The sequence below is a fragment of the Chelmon rostratus genome, chromosome 12 (genome assembly GCF_017976325.1).
Source record: "Chelmon rostratus isolate fCheRos1 chromosome 12, fCheRos1.pri, whole genome shotgun sequence".
Lineage (NCBI taxonomy): Eukaryota > Metazoa > Chordata > Actinopteri > Chaetodontiformes > Chaetodontidae > Chelmon > Chelmon rostratus.
In genome coordinates this window covers 22,932,818-22,945,629 of record NC_055669.1, presented here as the reverse complement: position 1 = coordinate 22,945,629, position 12,812 = coordinate 22,932,818, and the positions used below count along the sequence as shown (strand labels likewise).

At 42.5% G+C, this 12,812-nt stretch overlaps 1 protein-coding gene across 1 annotated transcript in view; it reads right to left on the bottom strand.

Moving 5' to 3' along the window:
* The window catches only part of LOC121614437 (contactin-associated protein-like 4), a 113,845-nt gene that overhangs the window by 73,823 nt on the left and 27,210 nt on the right, over window positions 1-12,812 (bottom strand). Inside the window, exon 4 of the mRNA XM_041948300.1 lies at window positions 2,869-2,979. Within this exon, the coding sequence (XP_041804234.1) occupies window positions 2,869-2,979 (111 nt within the window). The remainder of the gene's footprint in view (window positions 1-2,868; window positions 2,980-12,812) is intronic.

Genomic DNA, 12,812 nt, shown 5'->3' with positions numbered 1-12,812 from the left:
ATGTGTAATGTTACAGATTGCAGCTGCAAGGCTGACTGATTAAGTCCTTTGTAAAGATGCTGTGTAGGTGGTATTCCAAGACTGATAATCTCTGTTCACTTAGTGGGTAAATGAATTGAGAGCGAAGCTGCTCCGCAGAGAACAACTACAGGTGGAGAGTGTTAGCAGCAGCAGCAACAGCAGCGAGAGATGGAAATGAGACGGAGACGTTCATTTATTCATTGATTCCCTCAGCAAGCAGCTGGAATTGCTATCTGGGATCCTGCACCACGAATGTTGCTGAGGAGGAAATGTGACACACACAACTTTCCTTATCTGCTCAGTACATACCAGAGCACATTATGAAAATGCATGAATGTTACCACCTTTGTCATGTTGTTTTTAAGCCATTTTATTTGCTGTCAAAGCAGAAGTCGAAGCGGTTCATCATACAGTCGTGCCGCATATCATCAATGTGTTGGCCTTTGCATTCTAGCAGTTCCTGCGCAGGGCTGGAACTTTTTATTCAAAATTTCATTCAAATGTGAGAAAAGTTAAATATTAAACTGAAAAGATCTGTTAAAATTCAAAATGTTTAGGCTGTAAGAGCAAAAAAAAACTGGAGGAAGACACGAGCAAACAAACACAAAACTGAAGCATCTGTGCAGCAGTGTGTGGAAATATTTGGGGTTTTACACCATAGATGGCAAAATCACCAATACAGATAAGGCTGTTTTGCACCTTTTTCAAAAAAATACAGCTGTCTTACTCTAGAAATATTCATACATTGGGCACAGGCATTAAGCATCACGTAGGCAAACTGAAAATCTGAGGACTCACCTGCTAGTTTGTATGCCAAGTGAGGCAGGAGAGGAGCCAGGAACAAGAGGAGCAAGTCACCTGTACATCTGAACGCCTAGTCAGGACACATAACGCTGTTTTATAACACCAAACAGGATAATACAGAGACGACACTGAAGGGTAAGACACCGTCTCTGGCCACCAACACATGGACGTCATTGGCCACATCTGCTTGTGTTACTGTCACAACTCCATGCATCATCACACAAACGAATTGTGATGAAGTGATCCACTGTATGAATACTTGAATACCAACCAACCACATTCAGGTTTCAGATGAACTCATGAACTCGCTGTGTACCTGGATTATTTTTACAAAAAGGAGTTATTTCTTTTTGAAAATTACTACAGTGACTGAGAGGGTGAGAGTCTCATCTATCAGTACATATATTAAATGGTTATTTCAACTAACCTAACAAAACATGCCAAGGTGGCTGCTGACGTGCTTAGCTATCTGTATACGTTTCTGCCTCTTCTCTATATCCTTGTAAAACATCGGCACAAAATACTAGCTCTGTAGAAGACCTTGCTCTTTCATTTTAAAGAACCGAAAACCATATTCTTATATTTTCCAATGAATTACTACGCAATCCATTCAAGGTATGGAAACTGAAATAAAACTCACCTGTTGCCAAGAGCCTTAAGCTCCATGCTTACATGTAAGTTAAATTGGCATCTGCGCTATCTCAATCTGTATTGAGCAAAATCAATGTGCTCAGGAAGATTGTGAGATGCAGCTCAAAGGTCTGGAAACAGAGTGTGGTGCTTCTTAAGTTTTGTTTCGTTTTTGGTCGAAGGGCCCAATTTTTTCATGGTATTGTAAGTATCTACTGGACGTGGCGATGTATAGAGCTTCTTGAAAAAAAAAAGAAAAAATCATTCATGAAATGGTCAAAGGTCCCAGATTCCATTAAAGAGTTCGACTGCAGGTGTTCACATATCTTTGAAATCTTTTCATATCTGACATCTTTGGCTCGCCTGTCTCTTGTAACAGTTAATGAAAGACCAGGAAATGTCAGCAGTACTGCAGCAGACTGGCTTTAGATCAGTAAGGGCAACGATGAAAATTAGTTCTTACAGTCTCTACTACATGACCTCAAGTATCAGTGCAACCTCTGCCCCCCTCTTCCGACTGGCAGCGTGTCATGTCGGCAGTGTTGGAGGTGAATCAGACTCTCCAGCTGCACTCTGAAGTAAAAGACAACCTTTAAATATAATTCAATGTGCTGGGTACTGTAACAGGTGGTATGGATGTGTGCTATTACCACCATGGGGAGCCTTGACAATCCACTGTTACCAAAAACCGAAGTCAGATCAAACAAAGAGAGCGGACAGGCAGCGTTTTGCATCACAAAGACGCTTTGCTAACTTTTACTAACTGAGGACTGAGCGGTGTTCTGCAGGCTCTGCTTCCCTTAGTGTCCCGGGATCCAGATTAAACCCATCCCACCAGATTCTAAGCTTTGATGTCGGGATAAAGCAGCGGAGCTCGTTCCCTGATCACCATTTTGTCAAAGCCTCACATCAGCATCCAGCACGGGAGTCCCTGCTGGGTCAAACAAGCACCACTCACATTCATCCTTCTGGCATAAACCTTCAGCACAAACAGCACCTGCAGAGAATAAAGACGGGACAAAGCAGCTATTGCTTGTTCTCTCCGCGGTGAATTATCTGTAAGTGCTGTGAATCCAAAAAAAACTTTCCTTTGTCATGTTTTGTGTTCTGTGTCCTGAGCTTTAACAAAGTCTCTTCTCCACTGAGTGCAGCTGCATCAGAGCAGTTTGTCAGAGACAGATTTGGCACCGCTGCTTGTTCTCTATTGTCTCTGTTAGACTCAGATAAACCTCACATCTCACTGGACTAAAGGGGAAGCTCACATCCCCTCTTAGAAGACAGTCACAGGCAGTGCAAGCATTGTTCCAGGCCTTAATACACTGACAGTAATAGTAATAAAAAATATGATTCGGTGGGTACTCATAAATGCAGTCTGGTCAGCTTTGTTAAATAACCTGATCGAATCTTCCTCACCTTCTCTCCTGTTGAGTTTGGCGAAGCCCGGCGCGTGACTGCTGGACAGCTGGGAGGAGCTTCTGAAGGACGATGGCGGCAGATTGGACACCAGCGCGCTGTCACACACCTCTGTCAACCAATCACAAAGCAGAAAAAAGCACATTTAATAATGTCACTATAATAATTTGATTCGCTTAACCTGAAACTTTTAGGAAATAATCACCTCTAGAAGTTAAGCATTGACTCTAGAACATATACATTTTGAGTCAATCTGGCACATGTTGTCAGTTTGGCTTTAACCTTTGACCTCTTCAGCACTGCTCCCTGTATAGCTGCTGTACGAGGAACCAAAGCTTCTCCTATAACTGATATTATTACTCCACAGATTGAGCACCGCACTCCAATAACATCAGATTATCAAGCAAATTCAAGGCAAACCTTTGAAATGTTGCAAAAAAAGAAAATGCAAATGAGATGCGTTTCCATCAACTGCTTTAGAGCGGACAAACTAGGCTATGCAAAGTTTCGTCAGATGCTGGAGCTATAGGCTACGGCTGCAATAAACAGAGTAGAAGAAGTACAGCCTGGAAACCGGAAACAAAACCAGATGTTTGACACCTTCCGGTAAGAAACAAAGAGGAAGACGAAACAAAACCAGAATGTGCATAGGATGTTGATGCAAACGCAGTTAGTGTCAGACTCACGATCAAACTGAACCAGACACATCACCTGTTTCGTTCCACACATTCTTCTGCACGAAGCGATCTGACCGCGGAGAGTTCGGTCAGATTCAGGTGTGATTTCTGCAAATGAAGAGCGAGTCCCGGCGTCAGTTTGTTCCGGTTTTGTGGATAACGGATCGCTACACCGGAACACCAACAACATTGACTGCACCCCACAGAGGCTAAACCGCCCTCAGATAATAGCCAGCAGGTCCTGAGGTTGATGCTAATCTAACTTCAAACAGCTAGCCTCAAGCACAGATGAGGAGGATACGGAGGTCTCTATCTCTATCTAACTCCACACCCCCGACATTTTCCTCATTTTCAAACTTGTAGTCTTCAGACTCAACCGTCATCACTTGCGGCAGTTCATCAGACTTCGTGCAGCTCCCTCTGGAGCCACAAAATGCTTGAAACTACTTCGTTCACATAAGCAGCTTCCTCCCCAGGAAACGTATACAGGCTTTGATGCGTAACATCAGCGTGCCAGTAGCCTTAAACTGAAACGTTCATATCTTGTCTTCATTTTTCATGGCACAGTTAGTTAGTTTGGGTGTTTTTACTTCAAACTGAGCCTGTCGTTGAAACGCAAACATGCACAGAGGTAACATGAAAACAAGCCTTTTCATCCCACACTCACACTGAAACGCTGTTATTCAATGTTTTTCACCAGCTCAATCTCTCAGTTAGGTCTGAAATCTAATGATCTGATCCAAACACGTAAATAATCCAAGTCTTCAGTGACTCACAAGGTCAAACAACTTCCCTTTATACAGCTTACTGTTAACTGTGTTGCATTGTAGTACATGGCTGTAAAAAGGAAACTAGAGCATTCATGAGTGAAATCACATTTACACAATGTAGCTTGTTTTTAGCTTCCCAAAGAGACAATTTGCTTTTTACCCTCAGTGTACGAAAGTATGAGTGCTTTTGATTGAATGATTGAATCAAAAAGCCACATTTAGCTGCAGTATTTCTACACTTAGACACACCTCACAAGTAAAAAAATCTTCTTTTTGGGCAAACCTTGACCGATCGGACAAAGTACAGACTTTTGCCTCCAGAGGAAATTTCACAGCAGCATCCATTCACCTTTCCAGAGTGACCGAGACGAAGATGCTTAGAACAGTGGGGGTGGTTGAACCGAAGCACCACAACACTTATCCTGAGCGATGCAGCACTTGGAGGTTCAGAAATACAGAATTACTGAAGGTAACGGGGCAGGAGCTTCACATTTTTTTAGCCTCGATAAACTCCATTGAGCAGCTGAAGAGGAGTGGAGTTTTATCACTGAGCTGCAGGTTTAATGTCGGCTAAGTGGAAATAGGCCTTTGACATTATGCTCCATTCTCTCAGTGAACAGAAAGTAGTTCATAACAGCAGGCTGATACAGGAATATCTCCTCTCAGCATGAGTATAAATAGTTTTTTGTGGTTTAAAATCATAAAGTAGTCGGAAGGAAGCGTCCAAACTTTTCTTCAGAGGGAAAAACACAGCTGAGTGGTTCAGAGAGCAGGGATCAATAGTAAAAACCTCGCTGAGGATAGCAGGAGACGGATTATTCTCCATCTCTGAGTCTGAGCGAAAAACTGGTGAATTGTTAAAAACAGCAGGACGGGAGCTCGCTGACGCTGAGAGGTGAGAGCCTTGTATTTTAAAAATGATCAGCTTTCCACATCCAAAGAAGTTTAAGAGTTTACTCAGTCGGGTTTTCATTTCACGAGAGCAAAGGGTGCTATTTTCTGACTACCGAGTGTGTGGATATTAACAAACGAGTGTCAGAGAGTCTCATCACTGAGAAGCAGGTCTAATGTTCCTCAGGTGGAAACAGGTCTTCCGGCTCTAATGGCACCATATTAGATGAATGAACAGTGTAATAATGTCCAGTTGGATGAATGAATGGTGTAATTCTGCTAAGACGCATAAATGAACGCTGTAATCATGTCGTGTTGTGGAGATGAATGGCGTCCTGGCTGGCTCGTTACAGGCCGGATGCTGATGGAGACGAATCAGCGTTGTCAGAAGAAACCTTTACATGGTTCCCACTTTAATGGCTGATGACGGGCCGCAATAAAAACTTCATATATCATACGGTTCATAATGCAATAATTAATGTTGGGCTTGTTTTAATTGATCTCGCTCTCAGTCTCACACAGGAACCCAGAGCTGGGGATGTACAGCTATGTAAAAGTGCATAACATGGAAAAATTATAAACTACCGTATTTTCCGCACTATAAGGCGCACCTTCAATGAATGGCCTATTTTAAAACTTTTTTCATATATAGGGCGCACCGCATTATAAGGCGCATAGAAAGAAACCGTACTGTGGTGTCTGGGGTTGCATTTTGTATCCACTAGCTCAGGGGTCGGCAACCCGTGGCTCCGGAGCCGCATGCGGCTCTTTCATCCCTCTGATGCGGCTCCTGAAAATAATTAAATAGCATTTAATTAAAATGTATTTTATTTTAGTTTGTTCGTTTTGAAACAAACACTGTGCGCGCTCACAGATGACAGTTTACTGACTGAGGTTCAGGAGCAGAAATCACATTAACCACGTTTGATTAATATTTTATTTGCCTATTATTTAGCATATATTCATATTTTTTCATGTTCAGTGAAATAGTCCTTTTATTATTCAGGTTGACAGCTGACTGCACGCGCCAGTAAAAGGATGACGGCACGCAGAGAGTGGAATACCGCTGTTACTTCGGCCACGCCCCCTGACTACGATAGCCATAATTAACCAATATTGATCCATATAAAAGGCGCATCAGATTATAAGGCGCACTGTCGGTTTTTGAGAAAATTAAAGGCTTTTAGATGCGCCTTATAGTGCGGAAAATATGGTAAATATAACTGTAAGGCTCAAAGTATGAATGAATGTTTGTTTTATGAGACAGTCTGTGGACTGCACACACACACACACACAGACACACACACAGATTTGTGAACATCAGCTCAGTAAATATTCATAGCTTTCATCTCAAACTGTAAGCCAACGCCAAACTAACGCTGCCTCCATCTAAAGCCTCTCTGTTAATGGACGTTGTTCTCCACCTCTGAGACAAGAGCCAATTACTACGATTCCCGCCGCAGTTCGATCCCGTCCCACAACTCTCACAACGAGGCTTTAGCTTTGATTACTCTGTCAACATCAGTGTGCTTCATCTCAGCAGCACAAGGTCTTCATCAGCCTCCTGATATCCACCATCGCCTGATGATTTCACTTTTTAAAAGGAGTGACGCTGCATTTGTATGGCCGCATTTGAATCTGAAGCCTTCACAAGTTAATTAGACAGATGTCACAGCTGCATTAGATCACGCTCAGTCAAACTGAAAGCCATGAAGCCTTCCAGCTTAATCATTACTGTGCTTTTACAGCTGAACTTTGACGCTCTTGTATGATTATAGTGTTCGAGGAAGAGTAAAAACAAGAACAGTGCACCATATTTATCTGCACAGCTCGGGCCAGGAGGGAGCTATCTTAGCTTAGCTTAGCTTAGCTTAATTAACATCTCGTCTAGTTCTGTCCAAACTTTGAAAATCTGCACACCAGCACCTCCACAGCTCAGTAATTAGCACCCATAAAAACATAATAATAGTATTTTGTAATAATACACCACTTTACATTTTAAATTCTGGAAACAGCGAGTGTGTTTTAATACTGCAGGTCCAAGAGGTTACTGTGCAGCCAAACAAAACGTGGATTCAACACGTTACATTGTTTTAATAAAGAAAAGATTAACGACGACAGTCAGCAACGTCACCTGACATGTCACACCGTGCTCATGATCAGATGTTTTCTTCTGCACATGTCAAATATGTACATGCACTACAGCAGGCATGTCAAACTGATTCCATGAAGGGCCGTGTGGCTGCAGGTTTTGTTCCAACCAAGGAGGAGCACACCTGGCTGGAATCAATTAATCAGCTGATCTCAGTCTTCAGCTGATAACTAAGTGATCCCTTGATGTAGATTGGTTGGCCTGGTGTGCTCCTCCTTGGTTGGAACAAAAACCTGCAACCACACGGCCCTTTATGGAATGAGTTTGACATGCCTGCACTACGGGCTCTATCGTCCTCATCATGTCCAGCACACACACACTTATCTTTTCCTGTGAGTCTCTTTTGAGTGCTTATGCTATTTAAACAGTGGATGGCGGAGGCGGGCTCTGCCAGCAGCAATGAAAGCTAATATATCGAGGCAATTACAGATATACTGGACAGCTATTGCTGAAAACCGCTGGCCATTAATAGAATCAAAAATGGGGTTTAATATAATGACGTGGGACAAAATGGGTCCCACGTAGTTATGACCCCACAGAGAATAATCACCAAACTCTACAGTTTATCTCATATCGTTGCTTCGGATTTACAGGCTGCACCTTCACTGTTTTGGTTCAGTCTCGCTGCTCTCATCAGCATCAGACAGAGTTAGCAGGAGCATTTAGCAACTAAAGGCTCAGATATTTCTGAATGGCCAGAAGTTTGGTATAACAGCCTTACATGGTAATAATAAGTCAGTTACTGTTTCCACTGCCCTCAAGTGGACAAGAAAATCAGGACAGCTTGTTCCAGCAGTTATCACTTCATGTACCGTCATATTACACTTCAGAGTCATCCTTCAATAACTCCATTGTCAGTAACAGAGTGGTTTGAGCTTCATACATATCTGGTTCCACTGTTTTAAACGCAGTCTCCTCTGAAGCTCTTCTTAATGGTCTTTATCCCCGCAGGCCGTGGCCCAACAGACACTTGTTACTGCGGGCGGTGGGGGAGCCCTCAGCGTGAAAAGCAGGTGAATTACAGTAGTCTGAAGAGGTGAAACGAGAGGGACGGCTCTCCAATACCGAGTGCTGTAATCCCCGAGGAGATAATGTGTGGTGAGAGCACATCCTCGCTGAGGTAACACTCCACCGAGCGAGAGAGTTTAAAAACACGGGGGCCAGTTTTCCTCAGCGGAGCTTTGGCATTTAAGAGTGGACGTCCCTGACAGCGTGGCCAGCGGAGCACAAACACAGACGGCTCAGAGGAAAACGGAGCTAAATGTTGAATACCTGCTGGACTCTGCGGCCGCTGAACCTCGAAACTGACCCCGGCTGTGTAGAACAGAGAGCTCTCCTGAATATTAAACCGCCGCACCTTCCTCCTCGGCACGAAAACAAACGCGCCGTCTTTGTCTTTCTGTCAGCCTCGACGTCTTATGGAGGGTAAATTTTGAAAAAAAACTGTCTTCCTCTGACATTTGCACAACCCTGATTTCAGAACAGTTGGGATGTTGTGAAACGTAAATAAAAATAGATTTCATTTCCAAACAAACTGTGTTTCCGGACAGCAGTTTTCTGAAGTGTCCCTGAGTCCATGTATTAATCTCCTTTATCCAATCACATGCTCACAAAGTGTTGAACCTCGCTCCATCCTCACTGTGAACCACTGAGCCTTTCAATCATGATACTATCACCTGTTACCAATCAACCTGTTTACCTGTGGAATGATCCAAACAGGTGTTTTTGGAGCGTTCCACATCTTTTCCAGTCTTTTGTTGCTCCTGTCCCAACTTGTTTGAAACGTGTTGCTGCATCAGATTCAGAATAAGCAAATAAACAAACATTAAATATATTGTCTTTGTCCTGTTTTCATTTGAGTTTATGTCAGAAAGAATTAGCAAATTATTTTTACACAACGTCCCAAATTGTTTGGAATCGGGGTTCTTTTTTGGGGATCCAGGTCGACAGCAGAATAAACCACGATTCCTTCCAAGCAAGTCGAGGGGCAACATTTATGAAAAGACTATGTCATTGTGGGAAGGGATGTTTTTTTCAGTCTATAACAGAATGTAAGGAGCTTCTCAGCTGCTCATCTCTTCTGAGTTGCAGAATAAAAGCATTAACTGATATAATAACGGCCCACAAAACATTTGCCTTGAGTGAAACAATAAAAGAAGGAAAGTTGCACAAGTCTCGACCAGCGAGGGGCAGGAAACCATTATGTTGACATGAGTGATGGGAAACATGTTTTCATTACAATCAAATATCCTCCTGGACCCCCATCGTTCACCCTCTGGCTAATTCTTCCCGTCATTCCTTTTCAGGTGCATCATTTCACTGAGATGAGAAAGCCTCAAACGATTTTTAACAGATTTTGGAGGTTCGAGACCGTCAGACGCTGACATGGCAGACTATAACCAGAGACAGAGAGGGAGACACGGCTCCTTCACCTGCACTGTCCACTTCAGTTCTGCTGAATAACGAAGTCCATGACAGAATACCGATGAGCTCCATCCATCACCTCAACAAACAGCAGTGAACAGTAGGTCCTGCACTTCAGAGCTCTATAAGCCCCGCAAACCCAGAGTTCAGTGCTTCTCAGTATGAGCCGGCCTGACTTGTTTAGCTATTCAGAGCGTGTAGCGGTAAGCAGGATAATGAGGCTCCAGCGATGGCGGTTTTTGCTCCAGAACACTAACAATCATCCTCGAGCAGAAAACGATGTTCGTTTCACTAATCCGCCCAACTTCTACCTCAAGTTTGACCCGAAGGGGTTCGAGCCTGCTCCTCCACGGATGTGCACGAACAAAGAGAAAAACAGAACATGGTGAGATATTTTGCATTATTTTTCTTGAACTTTCTTCAGCACAGTTGGTTTCCTTCACAGTTGGAAAAGTTGCGTTCTGAGTCATCGACTCAAGTTTGGTAAAAGTTTTTCAAGAGTTGTCCCCAAAAAGAACCACAAGACCCATTTATCTTCAAGTCCAAAGCTTCCGCCTCATCTCAGTCAAGTTTAAGAGTTTTTAATGATCCATCACTCATCCGCTGCACAGACAGTCCCAGAGGGTTCCCGTAGAAAAGCTGAGTGAAGCAGTCGTGTGTTGCTCTTCATCAGAGGAGACAAACATTCTCCACACCAACCAGTTAGTCCTCAGTCTTTTCTCATGTAAAACCACAGCACACTGTTTGACCAGTGGATGGACCCGAACAGGACTCATTTTACATTAAATATAACACATATTCTTATTAACTACTAAGTTTTTAAATTCACTCTCAATTTATTGTTCGAGTGGTACATGCAGATACTGATATTCATATTGCCTAATACTAATCAATTATGAAAACCACTGACGCATGCAGCTTTACTTCCTGCAGTCTTTAAGCTCTATCAAGTGAAATTATTGAGACGTGCAAGTGCATTTCACAGCTATAGTTAATTAAAGGTGGTTAAATGTGGGTTTTTTAAAGGAGTTCTACAAATATAATACTGACAATGTGGACAATATGTAGAAGACTGACATTTCATGAGGACATCAGCCAGCTGAGATGAGCCTCCACACAGAAATGTTCTTGTCGTGCTTTAGAACTTCACTGGTTCAGAAATGTTTTTGCAAACTACGTTTTTGATCAAGTCGTTTTAGTTGCACAAACCGAACCAGACCTCATCACCCATCAGATCACAGGATTAATTTTAGGATGTAGTGAAAAGCAAGCTGTTCATTTGTTCATGGCATGAGAACATTCTGCAGAACACGATGGTCTAAATGCTATTTTAGATGTTTCTCCACCTTTACGCCACATCCAAATGGAAACCCCACATCATTGCCCATCTTACACGAAGCAAAAACAATCACACACACATCACACATTATTGTTAAGCTGAAAGTAAAAGATTAGCAGTTATTATTTTCTGTTTTTTTAGCTCAATGTCCTACAGTGCTTTGAAGAAGCAGCTCCCTGCCGGTCTTCCTCTCAACAGACACCTCTGGCTGCAAAACTGTCAGACGGTCTGACAGCTACCAAACTGAGAAGCCCTGCACCTTCCACTTCTCACCGCTAACAACAGGAGTGTTTGTTTCTCATCTCCAGCTCTGCATCCAGCTGTCAAACACACGCCTGCATAATGCTGATTCCCTCTGGCCTTCAGCCTTTATCCTGCTAGAAAATACAAGATAATAAGCTTATTATGAAGAGCGCAATCTGTACGTATGTGCATGAATATGGCCCACACAAACAGCATCCTAATGCATGCACCACTCTGCGTTACACTAATCTATAGCTGCCTTTGAAAGGATAGAACAATCATCCTCATTGAGACGCATCACACTGAGCAGCGGTGTGGGTGGCTGTGTGGGAGACAGACATCAACCAAATGAAGTGATCAAAACAGCGACGAGCCACATCACGGCAGCGTTTACAATCTCTTCATCTCTAAACTGCCAGGTTCAACTCGCATGAATGCAGACAGAGAGCTGAAACAAGCAGCTGAGAAACAAGGCTTCCACCAGGGTTCAGCTCAAACGCTGCAGAAGCCCAAAACAGCCACTGTGAATTAGACCGCCAGAATTATGCAGATTTAGAGGGAATGCTGCAGGCTACATCACCCGTACTAATGGCTCCAGGAGGAGATATGTATAATAAAATATCTACTAATTCACCAGCTGCACTAAGTAAATAATTTGAATATATTTGCCTATAAATGTCTCTTAATAGAGAGCAGTAGACCAACGAGTCTCCGCGGAAAAAAACTGTTTGGCACAAAATGTAATTTTGTTCTGTCATTCAAATAAAATACACAGCACAAGGATATTCGCATCATCCAAGCACCTCTGCAAATCTAATTTATTTCAAAAATGAAACTCTGAATTGGACACCGGGGATTCATAAAACTGAAAACTCTGCATTGCACCAGTAGAAGAGCTTATTCTACAAATTATTTTTATGCAAATGAGTGCCAGAGCAGCATACTGTACCTTTTGTCTTCTTATAGGGACAGTAGGCAGTCCACTGCTCAAATATGTTTCAAAATGCAAAGTTTCTTTCTGAGCAATTAATCAATACAATGCTCGTATTGTGGTGTGAGAATACAGACAGTATCGTCTGGTATTTGTTCTTTTCCTGCAAGATCACATATTTCCTTATATAATGTTAAAGAGGAGCCACTCCAGGTGAATAAGGCAAACTACAAACAGGTGTCACCATGAAACTTCCCCAGCTGATTAGTTACATTAAGGAAATTTTTTTTTGTGCTAGTTTGCAAATAGAAATGTGAACACTGAATAAAGCCAGGTTCAAAATTATGTTTTTAATTTGTTGACATCTTAGAGAGAGGGAACTTTGGATAGCTTGTTTTATTGCTCTATAAATCAGCAAATATGGCCAACAGCCATAAAAAAACATCAATTTTTGCCATGTTTTTAGAGATAAAATGTTATATCAATCAGGCTATGAATGATACATGAACAAACCCGA